A 14,169-nucleotide genomic window follows, 5' to 3' on the forward strand; every position below is an offset into this window, starting at 1 on the left:
TCCCTAAGAATATGCCTCGGCATGACATTGCCGTTTTCAATCCACCGCAGATACATGGCTTATTTTGAATCATTAAATATAATTAGTGAGAACTAATTTAGATTATGAGGAACACTCACTCTGTCTGTGTCTCTCTTGCTCCCCGTGTCTGCCTCAGAGAAATGGTTTAATATGGACAGGCAAATTTGGCTCTGTGGAGGGTCATCAGCACGGTGCAAAATACTGTCCTAAATGTTGGGACAAACCAATTTGGCTCACTCGTCTTTGCATAATGTTGATATTTAGAAATACGTTTTAGGATTTTAATGTGGCCCTGCTTCCATCTTTTGGAGGTAAAGTCAAATCTCATCTCACCATCCTTCCTGCGGTCGATATCAAAGTCTAAAGTACCTTAGTCTTTCAAGAAGATTTCCATCTGAACTTCCTGTTTGCTAGTTTGTCTCGATATGCAGGCATGTAAGTGTCAGAGAAAAGGTTGTCCAGAAGGGACGTTCCAGGCCTATAGTTTGAAACGCTCTCGGCAGAATATAATGCTTTTTGTTCTATATGTTACTTTCACATGAGAGTAAGACTCGTATAGATGGAACCGGTTAGTTTCTTTTACTACTGTAGAGACGTTATCACTCTCCTTATTTCTCTGTTTTAGCATTACAGCTTAAACCCAAAAGCTGTGTGAAGAAGTCCTCTGGGTTTGTTTAGCTGTAGAAAATTTAGTAGAGCAACAGTCGTCTTTCAGTTATTTGGCAACATATTAGCAATCAAGACGAAAGCTGGATTTTTCATTTCCACATTGAGCTTTAATATTCAACATTTAGTATTCAGTACTTATATTCAGTGATATTTTCAGACCCAGTTTGGTCTGTAGATTCTGGAAATTGGAGAAAAGAAAGCAGAGCGAATCCCTATTCAAAGCCATCTCTAAGAGGAAATGTTTCCTTTTGTTTTGTTTCACGCTGGGTGTAACGGAGAGCCGTAGCTCAGTTTTAACAGCATTCTTCCTTTCAGGAAGTGTCACTGTGAATTCTTTCAGAACGCTTCAACGTGTACCTCATGCCCACTCCCAACCTGGACATCTACGGGGAGTGCACCATGCAGATCACCCACGAAAACATCTACCTGTGGGACATTCACAACGCTCGGCTCAAACTCGTCATGTGGCCCCTCAGCTCCCTGCGCAGATACGGCCGAGACTCCACCTGGTTCACTTTCGAGTCGGGAAGGTGTGTGCGCATGTGTTGTTCGTGGGATTGCAGTGATAACAGCAGGAGGGGAAACTTTAGTTCCGGAAATGTTTTGACAACTTCAACAAAGCATCTTTGAATATCCAAAACATCCCAAGATGTTTGCCGCTGAGCCCTTCAGGCGATGATGTGACAGGTGCCTCGAATGCATGCGCGTCCTAGTTTGTGGACTGTTTACACGCGAGCGCGTTCTCCCCTCTTCGCTGGGCCACTTGCATCAACGCGCCTGCCTTTAACTGAACATTCAACCATGCGTATTTGTAAATGAGCAAACCTGAGAGTGAGCATGATCAAAGCGTGTCTCTGTGTGTGTGTTCCTGGCGCAGGATGTGTGACACAGGAGAGGGTTTGTTCACGTTCCAGACACGGGAGGGGGAGATGATCTACCAGCGGGTCCACTCGGCCACGCTGGCCATCGCCCAGCAGCATGAGAGGATGATGGAGGAGATGGAGAAGAGCTCCCAGGTACATTTGTATGGTTTGGGTTGTTTATCTCATAGCCACAGCTGCCCAGGAGCTAAGTGTATTCTTGTCCTACCGGCATTTTAAACAATTATTAATGAGTGCAAATGTCAACACAGCATTGTTTTTAGAAATACACTTGCAAATGCAGCCAGTGGATGAAATATATACAAAAACTGCATCTGAACACAGTCAATTTTTTTAAAATGCCCTATTTTCCTGGTTTCTTGATACAGTCTTCACTGTGTGTTTGATTTAGGCTGATCAAACAAGCCTTTCTTTGAGGCTGTTTGCGGGATTATTTTCAGAAATAATTGAACACAAAGGAAATAAATCCTAATATTCACACAAAATCGTCACACTCACACATACACATATGTGTTTTTGTTTAGGAATTGCCGCCTGGTCCATCCTCTAAATCACTGTGTTGGATCAGGAGCCTTCTGACACCCTGTGGTCTTGGCTTGATTTCTTTTCTTCCCTCACAACAGCCATCCATCCCTTCCTTCCTTCCTTCCTCTCCACTATCATCTGTATTCTTTATTTATGGGGGCCTGCCTAGCGTTTGATGAGCCTTGACCATATGGCCGTGCTCCTGGACCCCTTCATTTTTGGAACATTTCCAAAAGCAGCTACCCATGGCAGCATAAATTGTGTAAATAGATAGAGAAAATTGACCATTCATGTTTCAGAGAGGGTGAGATGACATGTTGTTGCTTCTGAGTAAATGCATACTTTCTCCTTTTTTTGGTAAAATATCAATCTATTTCACACATCTAAGGCTGTTTTTGGCTCTTCGATGGGGGCTTTACTTTCATGTTGCAGACAAAAATGAAAAATGCATCGTCCAGCGGCGAAACATCATTCTCCGAAATGAACCCTCATCCCAGCCATCAAACAGGACTATAGACATGTCATTCAGCTTGTGATTTGTGATATTATTCACACTGTGTATTGACAAATGCAGATCAGTTTTCCCCGTCGTGACTGAGTGAGTGACTGAGATTGACAGCAGAGTGCGGGGTGATGCAACCTCTCTTTGTCTGCTTCAGATCCATTCCAGAGAGACGTTAACCAAGTCCATCTCCCTGCCGCGTAGCGCCTACTGGCAGCACATTACACGTCAGACCAGCATGGGGGACCTCTACAGTTACCAAGGTATGCCCAAGAACCGGCTCGTTTTTACATGCTTTGAAGAAATGACAAGAAGAGAACATGATGAGGACTTTCACAGCAGCTGACACTTATCGATACTAATGGAGTACCTCTGCAGGAAAAATGCAGCCCAGGTTCTTTTCTATGGGGAGAATTTAACAGAAATCCTCTAAACGCATCACACGCAGACTGTAGACAGACGTAACAAATTGCAGATTTTTCCCTAACGGCGAGCAACTGGTTGTTGTGCGTGTGTAATAGAAAGATAACGTTACTGTTGTGAAGAGGACAGCTGGAAGGATGCACTCGGTGAAGGTGAGTTTGTGTGTCGCTGCTGATAAACATGAAACGCATTAAATGAACTGAAGGGGCAAAGCTAATACTAACTGAGGACGTGAGTGAGTAAATCCACTGAAACAACCGCAGGTAACTATGCTTTTTTCATGTTAGAACTGTGCCTGCATTTCACTGTGGCCTGTCCCACGGGTTGCTGGTACCAGGGCTACAGTTTAGCCATTCTTCCTAAAACAAGTGCAAGAATTGCAGGGATTTCAAACCTGAGACTTCTTTACATCCTCTGCAAATCGAATTAACGGTAAAAATCCTTCAGCCACTGCGTATATCCTCTGCATTGTCAACCAGATGTCTTTGGGAAATGCTGTTTCACTGCCCTGGCAGTGATTTAGTTGCTCTTCTCCAATACGGCAGGTTATTCATATGAAAGTAGCTTGATGACTTTTGGTCACGATGATGTCTCCTGAAGTGCAATAAAGACTAGATCACAGCAACAGATCACAGCTTAAAGGAATCGTGTTGTGGAATCCACCATTCAGTGTGCAAACTGTGCGTCCAGATTGCCTGGATTGCATGGATTTCAAGGAAGGACGCCATGCGAGAAAAAGATAGCTACATGCCAACTACAAAGAGCACCTTGATGCTCCGATCAGAAAATGTTTTAGGGAGGAATGAAATGCTTTAAAAGAGCACTGAACCAAACGGGACAACTACGACCTAAAGGTGAAGCGTGGGGGGTTCGGTTTTAGTCATTTTTGGGCTGACATCCTGACATCCCAGGAATATGGCTGAGCTCGATCAGCCTTTAATGACCAAAAAGCAGAGGCATAAACAGATAGGCTAAAGTATAAATAGACTATTATCTAATGGACGTGATAAAATATTGTTTTTGTGCTGGGTATTGCAGGGAGGCACATTCATGTTTATGTGTCTCCAATTAAAGGAGAGAAATGTACCCTAATTGCATCAATAATGCAGCAGGTAGTCTATAGCATTCAAGCTCAGCACCATTTGTCCTTTGTGTGCACTTACTTTGAACGTATACTTTAAGAAAGAGGAAATGTGTGTGTGTGTGTGTATGTCTAGATGAAGACCAAAGGCAGAAAGGTGATTAGTGAGCTGATGCGATTATCCTCTGTCCATGGTATTAGTTGATTAGAAGACTTATCTGAGGATTATGGGCCTTTTGGCTTTCACTGATAGAGCAAAACAGAAAGCCAGGCAAAGATGAAAGTCGCTCCAACGTCATAATTTTCTTTTGAAAAGCTAAGGCTGCCCCCCCCCTCCTCATTATCATTTAATTGTGGCCTGATAAGCTTAAAAGCAAAATGCGAGTCCTCTGTTCCAAACATCAACATGTTTTTTTTTTTCCCTCGTAAACGAAACGAAGAAGCTTCCACCTCCGGGAGGGGGGGGGGGGGGGGGGGGGGGGGGGGGTGTTGTTGTCATTATTTATACTTTATACAGTCACGGTAAAGTCTCCTTTTCAACTCTTCCTGCTCAAACTTCGGAGCTCCTATGTCATCCATCACCATGGCGTCTCCACTGCTCCTCCCACACTTTCTCCCATGTAGCTGTCCGCTTCAGAGCCAGCCTCCACCTTCCCCTGCTCATACGCATTCACCGCTGCCATCACACACCCCCCCTCACCCCCCACCCCCTTTCCCATGAATAAATTGAATGCATCGGTGTGTTTGAGGTCTTGTCAGACAAAAAGGACAACTGGGTGATTCCGTGGAGTGATGGGAGTTCAAGTCCTGCTGTGACATGGGATGTTTGGACTGTGAAAGACATGTGACGCATGCAATTAAGGAGCAGGGCTTCCTTGCTTATTTTCTGGTGTTCTAAAAGCTTTCCTGAGGTCTTCGGGAAATGTCGGTGCCATGCGTTGGTAGAACGGGAAAACTGTGCAGCTCATTCCTTTTATTTACAGCTTTTTTCACTGCAATTGATTTTAGGGGCAAGAGGGACTCAATAAGCTTTCAGTGTCGCTCCATTCCTCTGCGCTCAGCTCAAGTCCTCAGCAGCAGATGTTAAGAGGTGGTGGTGCCTTCAGTAACAAATGAGAACTCCTACTTTGCAACTTCTGACTGAAAAAGAACCCTAATTACAAGTCAGACTTGTATGCAGGATGTAAAATGTTGTACTGAAAGGGCATTATGAGCTCATTCTGTTCTTAAGTAAACTATAGAACCACTGGTGAGAATTTTCAGATAGTAGCAAAGCAAAAATTGGCTTCTCACTTCCTATACAGTGAGCGTGGCGTGATTTGAGGTTAACGCTGGGTGAGGGTTGAGATGGGGATGCTGGATAATTCGACTCCAAATCTGAACTGCTCGCCGAATGAGACATTTTCTGACTTTAAGTGCCTCAAACAAAGTGCCAGGGTTCCGTTTTGGTTTTTTTTTCCCCAGGATTTTGTAGTTCAGACACACAAACATGTGCTCTTTCGCACAGAAAAAGCAATCTTTTTCATTTGCTGATGCTTTCATAGTGAGTTACCCATACCACATGCACAAATGCTGTCACTAACTAATGTGAGATGCTGCCCAGTGTCAGGGGCCCATATGCTCACCCCCCCTCCTACCCTGCAGGGATACACAAAACCCACGGGCTTCTTTTCTTGCTGGTTTATATTTCTTCTACGTATCTGCATCGCCAAAGTTGTCTACAAAGCACTTTAGTCTGTAACAATTTTCATGAAATGTGGCTCGGCACACAAGTGAGAAATTGGATGTGATGCTTGTTACGATACAAAATTGATTAAAGCTCAGATCTGTTTGCAGTAGATATTTAGTATTTGTCCAGCTGTGAGTTCCTCTAAATATGTAGAATTCCGTACAAACTGCTTTTTTTTTTTTGATGATGATGTATTGATTAGTTCAAAATATCGTCCATGTCAACTTTTTTAATTTATTAAAATGTGTTACCCCACATTGCTTGTGCATGCGAGTACACCCCCCCACCCCTCCGAACTCATCCAGTGATTTCCACCACATGATCAGGCCTCTTTTTAATGAACAAGTGCCTCTGGTCCTGAAAATCACAGCCACTCAGTATCAGTTTTTCAAAAAAGAAAAAAAGAAATTCTCATAATTTTGCTACTTTACTTTAAGTGACATCTCCCTCCATTACTCACTTACAGCACATATTACATCAGCTAAGTATCCTGTTCACTTATCCATTACTTTGAGCTATCTAGTTTCAATATATCCATCATCCACCTCAATACGCAGCTTCAGCACCATCAACAGCACATATGTGAAAGTGTTGCCAATACAGTGTTAGAGCTGAATCGGTGTTAAGATTAAATTTAAACCTTTTTAATTAAGTCTTCATTTCTACTTTGGGACTGAAAATGAGCTCCTCTGCAATCCTTCAAAGTAAACCCTTGGAGCTGTAGAAGCAGCTCTGGTTTACATCCTGGAAAAAAAAAAAAAAAAAAAAACCCAATCGGTCTTTAAATACATTCTTTATACCAATTTAGGCTCATATTCAGTGGACACAGCTGCAGGTTTCATTATTCCTGTAATAATGACACTATTAGTTTCTGGGATAATAATTTGGATGTGAATAGAGGGAAGGAATCAGGTTTTTGGACCATGGTGGCTGGCTGTGTTTGCTCCCTGGCTGGATCACTGTGCACATGATGAATATCCAATCAGCACAGTCAATTTGCTGAGTCATGCTCGGGTTGCTTTCAAATACCCTGCAGGTCGGGGGGGAATAATTAAGGAACACAGTTCCGTTTTCCCGTTGAGGTTTATTCACCTACTTGTGTATTTACTTGGCTGAGTTAACGGAGCGTCTGGCGCTGAACAAGTGGAACTCCTTTATTTGAATATTTTTGACATATGCGTTCGTACGGAGCTGTAAATGTAAGTGTCTCCGGAAGACCTCCCAGAAAATACCGTTTGCAATGATTAAAACTGATAAATTTTAAACGTGTTTGCTTTAAGCGAAAGTGGGAGATGCTGTTCTTTTAAATTCCCAGAATCGACTGTAAATATGAAGACAATACACCTACTTTCTGCTGCCTTCCGGCACTCCTCTCCTAATGTTATTCCCTCTTTTGCATTTCGGTAAAACTGCTGTGTTCTCGGAGTTTGCTGATGCATAGGAATAAGTGCACTTTAAAGTTTTGGAATCAGAAAAAGCATAGCAACACGCCAGCCGAAAATGGTTCAATTACCAACTTTTATATTGGAAAGCAAAATGGACAAAAATGCTGATTTATTTATTAATTTTTTTTGTTCACCCATATGTATAGATTTTTTCTGTCACTTCACAGGCTGTACCCCCTTTCTCCGACTCCCTCTGCGTTTTCACTGTGCTCCACAGTTTAGCGCCGTGGCATTAGCAATTCTAATGCAACGCAGCGCTGTGCTTAGTTTGATCCGCTGGGAGTGAAACGAGGGGATTTTTACTGAGAAGGTAGCAAGTATCAAAGGCAACAGACGAGATGATGGGAGAACATGTTAATGGCGGGTTCTCATCTGCAACAGCCAGCGTGGAACGTTACGGGTGCAGGTGCAAAAAAGGTCAAATTCAAGTACACTTTCCGGGTCTCTTTCTAATTGCTGGCTGGAAAGTTTTAAATCTCAGGAATCAGAGTACATTACCTGAGCCCAGATTTCGACGAGTTGACCCAGTTTCCCGGGGTGTGTTTGACAGTTGTTTCATTACTTCCAGCACATTGTTGCTCCCGTCTTTTATAATCTGGAGTCTGTGGTACATGGAGCCTCTGTTTATCTGGTCACAGCTGTTACTCGACTGCCATCTGGGTTGTTACACTTTGAGGAAAGAAGGTGCAGACAGGTGTGTGTCAACATGGATGCATGAATGGCTGCTTGTATGGCTGCTTGTGTATCCCAGTCTGCTGTTTCTCTCTCTCTCTCTCTGTCAGTGTGTGTGTGTGTGTGTGTGTGTGTGTGTGTGTGCGCTCTCCCTGCCTGTCCTGTCTGCTCCGGCCCAGCAGCTGCCATCCCAGGCCAGATAGGATGACATGACCTTCCCTGGTAATGAAAAGGCACTGACAAATCACTGTCTGCTTCACTTGGGGAGAGCAGAGGAGGAAGAGGGATGCTGACGCCATCACCTCTCTTTCTGTGGTTCTATTATTTTTCTATGCAAGTGTATATACATGTACGTCTCCTGTCTAGAAGTGGAGCTTTTGTTAGGTAGGGCGGTCGGGCACCACACAACAAACACTAGTGTTTATGACCAAGAAGATGATGGGATCTGCTTCGCCCTGTCTTTCTGCACTGGGCTCCCTGCCTTGTTTTTTTTTTGTTTTTTTTTTTTCTCCCAGCCTAAATTGGCCTTGGTTGAGGAGAGGGATTGTCTTGGCAAAGATGTGAAAAGGATATGCCTGGTTGCACACCAGTCGTTTCAGCAATCTATTAAGTACAACGCAGAGGGAAGAGAAAGCGTCCCCCTTTTTCTTTTCTTTCTGCAGTCTGAACTGCATTTAAAAGCTGTGGATCTAAAGCCTTGTGCTGTTTCTCTTTATTTCAGGGAATGGCAGAGAGGAAAGACTACCAGACAGAGGTGTGTATGTATGACTCACCTGTGATATGGTACAGCTCCTGTTTTGGTCTCATCCTCACACCTACGCTGGCCCCTTTGTGCCTCCTCCTGCAGACTCACGCAGGAAAATGCCTTTTTCAGTATTTTTCATTCTGAGCATCATCTCTCTTCATACTGTTTTTTTTTTTTTTAATTTAAGTAGACTTCCTTCCCTGTGACTCTGACATGTACTCACGACTTATTGACATTGATTGCCAGGCTGACATGCTCATGCTCCATATTCCAAGTTGAGGTGAGTTGGCACTGCGTCTCGCAGTCTGAGCAAGATTCCTTTTCGTGGCATCTAAAGGGGCCACTAAGGACAGCTGAGTGTGTGTATGTGGGCACATGCTCTCTGTATTATCATTCGCATTTGCTAATAAGCACTTTTGCAGATATGAAAATGATCTCTTTGTCAATCGTGCCATTATAGTCCTTGAAAAAAACAATAAAGTTTTAATTTCCAAATCAAATTCCAATTAACCTCTGTAGGTGAACTGCTTTAAAGCCTCTTAGATATATTGATGTGCAGCAACTTCTATTAGCAGGTCCCATATACGCTATAGGTTACGGTTGATTACAGCATTCTGTAAGGTTTTGCACCTCCTGAAATATTGATCACTGGCCACTTCCTCCTTGTTTGGTGCATGATCAGCAGCCTGCCAGCCACTTTATCCTCAACCCACCTCTGTGTGCACATCTCCAAACAGCATTCTAATGTATTATTAATGGTCTCGCAGTTGCAGACGAACAGCCCTCCGCCCACAAATATCCATTACTCCCTCTCAGTGCATTTTAACCAATATCAACTGCAGAGCTAATTGGTCCAATTAATTTAAATTAAGGTGGTGAGGAAGACAGCAGGACAGGGAGACGACGGCAGACTGTCTATTAGCAGATGAGCCCGTGAAATGAAGTTGTTTATCTGGCACGAGGGGCTTTCTTTTATATCACATCTGATAATTGTACAAGCATAAGAAGGCTTTACGCTAAAAGAGGCAAGCCAGCTTTATTCCTGTGCTTCTCTCACCCCCGAAGATATTATCATGAACAATTGCTAAGCAACAGTGGCACCATGACTAAAATGACTAAAAGAAACATTTCTTTATAGTTTCACTGTTAGGCCCAGCTTACTTAAACTGGCTGGTTTATTTTATTACTTTTAACAACGACCCACTTTCTCCCCCACAGAAGCCGGGCTGTCGATGACTTTTATCCCGCGAGCGCAGACGTTCCCCGGCTTCCTTTCTGACGAGCCAGAGCAGGAGAAGAGCCTCCATCACGAAGAGGCACCGTCGCCCTCTAGTGGCTGTGAATCCAGTTGCAGCCTCAGACCCCTTCAATGACAGAGAGCTGCTCGAGCAGCTGTGGACAGTGCGCCCACTACTGTAGAAAGGATGTAGAAATCTGTATAGTGAAATGTGTAATATATATAATTTTCTGGCGATACTCACAAACAATAGTGTCGACTTTAGAGTGAGCGATACATGGGAAGAATCGTGAGGATGATTGTGTAATTTCTTTTGCGATAAATGACTGCAGGTAGCTTCAAAGATTGCACCAAAAATCATTTAAGTGTAATTTTTATGTTGTCATCCTGTTGGAGCCCCGCATGACCTTACTCCATGACCTTATTTTTTTTTTGAGATGTTAAAGGCACTAAGATCCACTGTAAAACAATGTTTCAAGCAAGAAAAAAAAGGCTTTAGTTCTGAAGTTGATGAAAACACATCAAGCTCAATCCAACCAACATGCTGCCTCAGCAACCAGTTCAAACTCCACCAGTTTTGACACATAATCCCACATTTACAGGACTCTGCTTTCTCTCAAAGAATGTGAAATCGATCAATGCCTCATAACAAAACCGCTCCGTGTCCATAGCAGTGATGAATCAGCTAAACCCCCTAATTGGTTACAACCAGCAAAGGGTAAAAGTCAGACAGAAGTGGGCTTCAATAATACAGTGGCGAACCGTGGTGTCAGAAATGATAAAAGGGCAACCCTCTCATGGCCTCTGCTTTAAACTGCCAGGCTACCTCTCACCAGAGCAATTTGATTTTAATAGCTTCCCAGCTCCTCAGCAGCGTCATTTGAAGCAAGTAACTGATAAGCTGTTCATTAGTGGAAAGTGGGGGAAAAAAGGAGACTTGATGGGATAAGATGTGCAAAGCAGAGGTGTCCACCATGCCCCGAGCAGCACACACCTGGTTCAATTCCTACTTTTCCTACATCCTTACTGTTATTATCAAATAAAAGGCCCACTGTTGATCCAAGAAAAAGCTGACGGAATGGCAGCACTGAGATAAATAGACTATTACAAATCCATATGTTACTTCAACATCACAGACGGGGCAATGGATTAAATAACACTAGCTCTGTCAGATAACTCAAATACCATTGCTCCTTGTGTACATGTTTTCTCAATTTGATATTAAAGTCAAAGTATGAGTGAGCTTCTGCCCCAGAGCCTGCAGGTGGATGCTGGGATGGTGGAAAGCCTAAAAAAAAGGGAGACAGTTTGCAGTGTTGAAGGGCGGCAGAAGCAAGGGTGATAGGTGGCATGTAGAGTATAAAGCAGGTGACCAGCTCGAGTTGATTGCCTGAACTAGCTTGTAGGTGTTGTTCTGTGTATGCCACCAATGTCTCAGAGGTATGGCCTGGGCCATTGATTCCAACTTGCAGAAACATTAGTCAGGCCGGCTGTCCCCACTTTCTCTGCTGTGTGGCAGGTTAACAAGAGGGGATGTGTTTTGGTAATCTTGATAACAAAAGGGGATTGTTTTTCCAGCAGTGTTTGTAAAAGATGGATGTAGCCTGTTTCTGAAAAGTGGATGTGGAGGTGCCTTAAACCTGAATTATGGCTTAGGGTAGAGCTACCTTGGGATTGACTAGTCTAATGGATGTGGGTGCATAGTGTCCACAGGTTCCACCTCCAACCCACTGTCTGTTTAAAAAATAAATAAATAAAGATGTCGACTGCTAAACCGGTGGCATCAGAACAGATGTCTATAAGCCAGAGGGCGACATCATGGAGGTTATGTCCATCTTTTATATACAGTCCTTGATCCCTCCTCAGATTGCCACTGCCACATTCATCTTTATGTCAGATATGGCAAAGCAAGCCTTACAATTTGTAAAGGTAACAAAACTGAGAGTCATCACCTCTGAAACCAAGTTATAGTTTCCCTAGTTAAGTTGGAGGTAACTTTATTGTTGGCATATAGACCTGATAATAATGTTCTCTGAAGGCTCTGACTGTGGCTAATGTGTATGCACCAAACCAAAGCTCAAACTACTGTCTGAGCTACTTTTTGGTAGCTCAAACTACCTGGCCTTGAAGTTTCCGGAGGGGGTGCTCCCTGGGGATTTTAACATTCTCCTTGACTACGTCATTACCCATGTTGGCAATGGCAGAGTGACCTAAAGAGGCCTGATTGGGAGGAATGGCGTCTCTGATCTGAAGCCAAGAAGTGTTTTGTTTTTGGACTTTTGTGCTAGTCATGCATTGTCCATTACAAGCACCATATTAGAGCATAAGGTGGTTTGTAACACTACCTGGTATCAGGTCACCTTAGGCCAAAGGTCAATGACCCATTCTGTAGTTGTATCATCAAACCTGCGGTTATGTCTTGGTGAAGACAGGTGCTGAACAGCCAACCGATCACTCCCTGTTGTGTGTTGGATCTGCAGATGGCGAAGACTGCCGGTCAGACCTGATAAGCCCAAATGGGTAGTGAGAGTGAACTGGGAATATCTTGCAGTGGTCCCTGTCCATGAGTTCTTCAACTCACTCCTCTGGGAGAGTTTCTTCTCACTTACAGGGGAAGATTAGGGACATGGAATCCGAGTGGACCATGTTCAGTGCCTCCACTGCAGATGCGGTTTCCAGAAGCTGTGGCCAGAAGGTTGTTGGTGCCACCAGTGGGTCCTCCGGTTACGGCCACGGGGGCCATCAAGCTGAAGAGGGAGGCCTTTTGGGCTCGGTTGTCCTGAGGGTCACCTGAAACAGTTGAAAGGTACAGAGCGGCTAAAAGGGTTGTAGCGTGGGGGGGGTTGTGAAAACTAAAACTTAGGCATGGGTGGAACTCGGCAAAGCCATGGAGAAGGACCTCACTTGGCCCCAAGGATGTTCTTGTAAACCATTTAGTGGCCCAGACGGAAAGCAGGGCCTGTCCCAAGTTGTGAATGTCCTTGGTGGGAAACTACTGACCTGAACTGCCGATATCATTGAGCTTCGGAAGGAGCACTTTAAGGATCTCTGTAATCCTGCCAGGATGTTCTCTACTGAGGAGGCAGTCTGTGGACTTGAGTAAAGCCTTAACCATCACCTTGGCAGGGGTGCTAGGGTAGTTAAAAAGCTTCCCAACGGTAGGGCACTGGAAATGGATGAGATTTGCTTCGAGATGATGCAGGCTCGGGATGTTGTTGGGCGATCTTGGCTGACGCACCTTTTCAATGTCCTATAGAGGTGTGGAACAATACCCGTGGAGCAGCACACCGAGGTGATGGTTCTCATTTTGTTGAAGGGGGACCATAGAGTCGAAACTGTAGGGTGTACACACCACTTAGCCTCCTGAGGAAATTTTACTTCAGTGTGTTGGGGAGGAGGCTCCGACCAATTGTTGAGCCTTGGATTCAGGAACGATGTAGTCTTCGCCCAGGTCAGGGAACAGTGGGCCATATATTCACCCTTGCAGAATTACTGGGGTCATGGAAGTTTGGCCAGCCATATGTGTGTTTTGTGGACACGACTGTGTCCTCAGGAATTCTGTGGGTGGCCCCGTGGGAGTACAGACAAGATAAGAGGGATGGAGAGCTCGGAAAACCTACATTTTACTTATTTCTTAAAGAGTGACCACTTCCTCAGTCCCGTTCCTTCATTAGCAGCAGCATGAGCTAGAGTGAAGTGATGTTGGCACTATAACTAAAACCAACACGGAAAATCTATTTTCAGGAAATCCTTTCTGTTGCATGACTGATACGTATCTACACACACACACACACACACACACACACATGTGGCTGCTGTGATAATGGCTCTGTGTTGCCCTCGCTGAGTACGAAGTGCCTTCCGACACAGACCGCAGAGTTTGAGATCCAACCAAAGCAACGACTTTGGCCTCTTTGTTTACTATTGGTGGCAGAATAGATGGATCTCTACTTTTAAAAGAAGAAAGCTTCAAGTCTTAAGTTTTCTTGCAATATTGTAGACCCAGTTGTGCCATGTCACATAAAAGATCCTGAGTAAAAGCCTGGCTGCCCGGTGGTGGCTGTTACCAGACACTTTTCCGTCCGTTTCACACACACGAGGTCAGGGAGATGGTTCTTTTTTGATATGCAAGTTTGTTGACGAAAGCTTTTATTTTGTTTGATGAAATCCAAAACTTACAATACCAGTGTAAACAAAAGGGTTTCCAGTGACAATCACTTTTAGGCAACAAAGCAGTCT

The 14,169-nt window shown here is 44.1% G+C and overlaps 1 protein-coding gene and 1 long non-coding RNA gene across 3 annotated transcripts in view; one reads left to right on the forward strand and one right to left on the reverse strand.

Annotated features, from left to right (window-relative positions):
- Positions 1-9,913, reverse strand: part of LOC140284349 (uncharacterized) — a 48,331-nt gene extending 38,418 nt beyond the window's left edge. Inside the window, exons 1-2 of the long non-coding RNA XR_011910191.1 lie at positions 8,722-9,913; positions 7,775-7,945 (exon numbers count right to left, since the gene is read on the reverse strand). This is a non-coding gene — a long non-coding RNA (uncharacterized lncRNA). The remainder of the gene's footprint in view (positions 1-7,774; positions 7,946-8,721) is intronic.
- Positions 1-10,066, forward strand: part of dok6 (docking protein 6) — a 48,485-nt gene extending 38,419 nt beyond the window's left edge. Inside the window, exons 6-10 of one of the 2 annotated variants that reach the window (XM_072378211.1) lie at positions 1,031-1,220; positions 1,568-1,706; positions 2,756-2,861; positions 8,670-8,702; positions 9,912-10,066. In XM_072378211.1, coding sequence (XP_072234312.1) covers positions 1,031-1,220; positions 1,568-1,706; positions 2,756-2,861; positions 8,670-8,702; positions 9,912-10,066 — 623 coding nt within the window. The remainder of the gene's footprint in view (positions 1-1,030; positions 1,221-1,567; positions 1,707-2,755; positions 2,862-8,669; positions 8,703-9,911) is intronic. The other variant, XM_072378212.1, reaches the window with a different exon arrangement.
- The last annotated feature ends 4,103 nt before the right edge of the window (positions 10,067-14,169 follow it).

Source organism: Leuresthes tenuis, unplaced genomic scaffold (genome assembly GCF_036924035.1).
Source record: "Leuresthes tenuis unplaced genomic scaffold, fLeuTen1.0.hap1 SCAF_24, whole genome shotgun sequence".
NCBI lineage: Eukaryota > Metazoa > Chordata > Actinopteri > Atheriniformes > Atherinopsidae > Leuresthes > Leuresthes tenuis.